Genomic DNA, 3778 nt, shown 5'->3' on the forward strand with positions numbered 1-3778 from the left:
AGTGAGGCTGCTGCTGCTCGCAGCTGCATTCCTGTCATCCGTGGGTAGGTCCCTGGGGCCACCCGTGTCTATGCTGTTACACTGCTAGAACCTTTGGCTTCTGTTTCCTTAGCCTCACCATCCTCTGGGCTATCATCTCAAGCCAGGCACCACTCTTGCTCTTTTCCCTGCCTCTTGCTCCTAGAACGTGTCAGGAGAAACTGCCTAATGCTCAGGCCAGAGCGTACCCTCATCTGCATGGACTGCCTATAGCATCCTTCATGAAGCTGCAGACTCCTCACTGCATACGGAGAGCTTCTGAGCTCCCAGCCTTGCGCTCTCTCTCTCTCTCTCTCTCTCTCTCTCTCTCTCTCTCTCCTAGTCTTCTCCCCAAAGTCTCAGAGCCCTGGCTTTCCCATTTCATGTGTCCAGCCTTCTCGTACACCCTACTCATATCAACTGCAGCCTTGCTAGAGGCTCTTGTGCAAGCGAGGCCCAGCCTCCCAGGTGCCTGCACACACAGACCTCTTTATGCTTTGTATCTGCTTCACATGCATGTTTGTGTGATCTCTCATCAGACCCTAAGCTTCCAGAGGCTGCTGGACAACACATGATCAATGATTCCTCCTTATACTTTTCCACACCACAGCTGGGACACCAGGCCAGACGCTGAGCAGTCCCAGGAGGTGGAGGCTGGGGATGGAGAAGGACACATAAAAGTTTACTGACTAGGTGGCTATGAGGAGAGGAGGGACTGGAGAACATTCCAGTCCCCGGATGTGCTGGATGGGAATCGGAGAGGAGTTGGGGGCAGAGCTTGGTGTGGACAGGCACGGGGTAGGATCAGGGTTGAGATGCAGGCTACTAAGTAGGCTGAAGTTTACTTGAAGCTGAGAAATACTGAGCTGTGGAATCTCTGGTGCAGAGGGGCTGCGGACATGTGAGAGGACAGGAGGACTTTCGGGAGTCCATGCTATAGGCGGTGGCTGAGGAGCAGAAGGCAGGGGTCTGCAGTGGTGTCCTGCGAGCCAGGGAGGAATTCCAGGGGATGAGTGGTCCATAGAGTCACATGCCAAGAGTTAGACAGAAGGCCAGGAGCCGAAGAGACCCACCCTAGTGCACCAGCCAGCCTGTGCGCTGCCCTCTCCTGGGCCATTTTCCTTTCTCCTTGGGGGAACCATCCTGCATGCTGAACACAACAGGCAGAGCCACGCTGCCCTCTGAGACCTCCTACCATGACAGGCAGGCCGCTGGCTTTGTTCCCTCTCACCACCACTGTGCATTAATGGAGTCTCATGGGAGGGAGGCTCTCCTACAGAGCCAGCCAGCCCCACCCCTTCCTTGCACCTCTGATTCTTATCTGTCTCTGCCTCTCTATCTCTTTCTCCTCTCTCTCTCTCTCTCCATTAAAAACATAATTTGAGGAAAGTGGAGATAGGGTTTAAGTGATAACGCATCAGCCTTGAGCAGGAAAAGCCAAGCAAGAGCAAGAGGCCCTGAATTCAAGTCCCAGGACTGGTGCACATGCATGAGCACGTGTGCACACTCACACACACACACACACACCCCTAGTGACAGGCAGCACAAATGGGAAGATCAGAGCCCAGGCCAGCTCAGGTATAAAGCAAGACCCTACTTTGAAAATAATCAGCACAAAAAATGGGCTGGAGGCATGGCTCAAGTGGTAGAGCATCTGCCTAGCAAATTTAAGGTTCTGAGTCAACAATACTGCAAGAAAGGATGGAAGAAAGGGAGAAAGGAAGAAAGAGAGGGGGAAGGGAAGGAGGAGGAAGAGACATTTGTCTTTTGAGCTGGGTATCAACAGGTGGCTTCTACTTTGGGTGACTGGAATGATGGCGTGTGTAGCTCAGGGCTGCAAGTCAAGGGCAGAGCGGAAGGGGGCTGGGGTTAAAGAAGAGGAGAGCACAGGATTGGGTGTTGCTTTATTCGGCAGACCACAGTACAGCCCTTGTAGGGCTTGAGAGGGCATGCTGAGGGAAGAAGAGGACCTCTCCTCTGACTCCCCCACCTCTCACCTCGGAGAAGTGGCCATGTCCCTTGCATGGGAACAGACAGAGCTTTCCAGTGCCAAGCCCATTGTCTGGTCTGGCCCCAGAAGCCCCTGCCCAGGTTCTTGACTCAATCTGCCCCGTACCTAGGGTCCTGCTGCCCTAGTCTCAATAGTCACGGTGAGCCTCATGGAGCCGCAGCTTGACCTCAAGTCCCATGCCTGACTAGAGTTGTACAGCATGGCCGAGGAGCCCATGCCCTGCAGGGGAGACAGCTGGACGCTCAGCCAGTGACACTGGACCTCATCACAAGCAACCGCCACAGTGCCCTCAGGGTTGCTATAGGTGCAGTGGCTGTGTTCCGCCCTTTTATCCACCTCCAGATCCCAGCTACCCCCCAGTTCCCTGTCATCCAGTGCCAGGGCCTGGAAGCCCTGGTGACTCCTGGTGACAGGACACACCAGCTGCTCCTCCTTCAGGGCCGGTACCACCTGGCCCTTGAGGTAGGTGGGGCCTGCACAGTAGGTGTGGATGTTGAAGAGCTGGTCGCTGTACTGGCGCAGCCAGCTGGAGAGGTAAGCCAGATGGCAGTCACACTGCCAGGGGTTGCCATACAGGGCAAGGTTGAAGAGGTCATAGTTGGTGTCAAAGAGGCCCTCTGGAAGCGTGGTCAGCTGGTTCCTGGACAGGCTGAGCAGTTTGAGACTGGACAGGTTCTGGAAGAGGGTTGGAGGTAGGGATGTCAGGTTGTTGCTGCCCAGGTAGAGCTTGGCCAACTTCCCAAGGCCTCGGAAGACACCAGCGGGGAGGTGGGTGATGGCGTTGTAAGAGATGGTGAGGGAAGTGAGGCTGGACAAGTTGGCAAAGGTCCCTTCAGCAATCGTCTGCAGCTGGTTGTGTGACAAGGACAAGCCGACCAGGCTGGGGGTTAGGGCAAAGAGACCAGGGGGCAGCACATTCAAGGCATTGCCCTGCAGGTTCAGAAAAGTCAGGTTGGCCAGGGAGGAGAAGACAGAGAGCGGCAGGTGGCTGATCGCGTTGCGCTGCAGCCAGAGCTTCTCCAGGCAGAAGAGCTGAGCAAACACGCGTGGGGGCAACTCTGAGATGCCATTGCTGTCCAGGAAGAGCTCCTGCAGCTTGTGCAGATGGCTAAACGCATCTTCAGAGAGGTGGGAGAGAGCGTTGTTGCTCAACTTCAGGGTCTGCAGGCTGGAGAGGGGGCGCAGCAGGTTCTCAGGGAGCTGGACCAGACGGTTCTGAGCCAGGTTGAGGGTCTTCAGCTCCCTCAGAGGCTGGAAGAGCCTCTCAGGCAGGGTCTGGAGACGGTTCCCCTGCAGCTGCAGTGACTCCAGGGCAGCCATGTGGAGGAAGAGGTCCTCAGGCAGAGTCTCCAGCAGGTTAAAGTTGAGGGTCAACGTGGCCAGCGAGGTTAGGTTGGAAAAGATGTCAGCGCTGAGGTTGGAGAAGGCACTGCCTGTGATCTCCAGGTCCTCCAGCCTGGGCAGCCCCCCAAAGGCATCTGAGTCAAAGCAGTGGAGCTTTGTGTTGAGGAAGACCACTTTGGTCAGCCTGGGACTGCTGCTGAAGGCCCTGGTTCCCACACAGGTGAATGCGGTCTCCACAAAGACAATGTTGGTGGCATAGGGTGGGATGTCCGGAGGGATGGCAGCCAGCTGCTCATCGGAGCAAAACACTTCATGGCTGAAGCAGTCACAGTCCGCAGGACAGGGCTGGGCAAGCCTGACCAGGAAGAGGAGGGAGGCCCAGCACCACCAGGCTTGAGGGAGCAT

General features: G+C 56.1%; 1 protein-coding gene across 1 annotated transcript; it reads right to left on the reverse strand.

Moving 5' to 3' along the window:
• Positions 1 to 2134: 2134 nt before the first annotated feature.
• Positions 2135 to 3778, reverse strand: Cpn2 (carboxypeptidase N, polypeptide 2). Its single transcript, XM_013019409.1, has one exon. The coding sequence runs from the start codon at positions 3776 to 3778 to the stop codon at positions 2135 to 2137; it is 1644 nt and encodes a 547-aa protein (XP_012874863.1).

The sequence above is a fragment of the Dipodomys ordii genome, unplaced genomic scaffold (genome assembly GCF_000151885.1).
Source record: "Dipodomys ordii isolate 6190 unplaced genomic scaffold, Dord_2.0 Scaffold45, whole genome shotgun sequence".
In the NCBI taxonomy this organism is placed as follows: Eukaryota; Metazoa; Chordata; class Mammalia; order Rodentia; family Heteromyidae; genus Dipodomys; species Dipodomys ordii.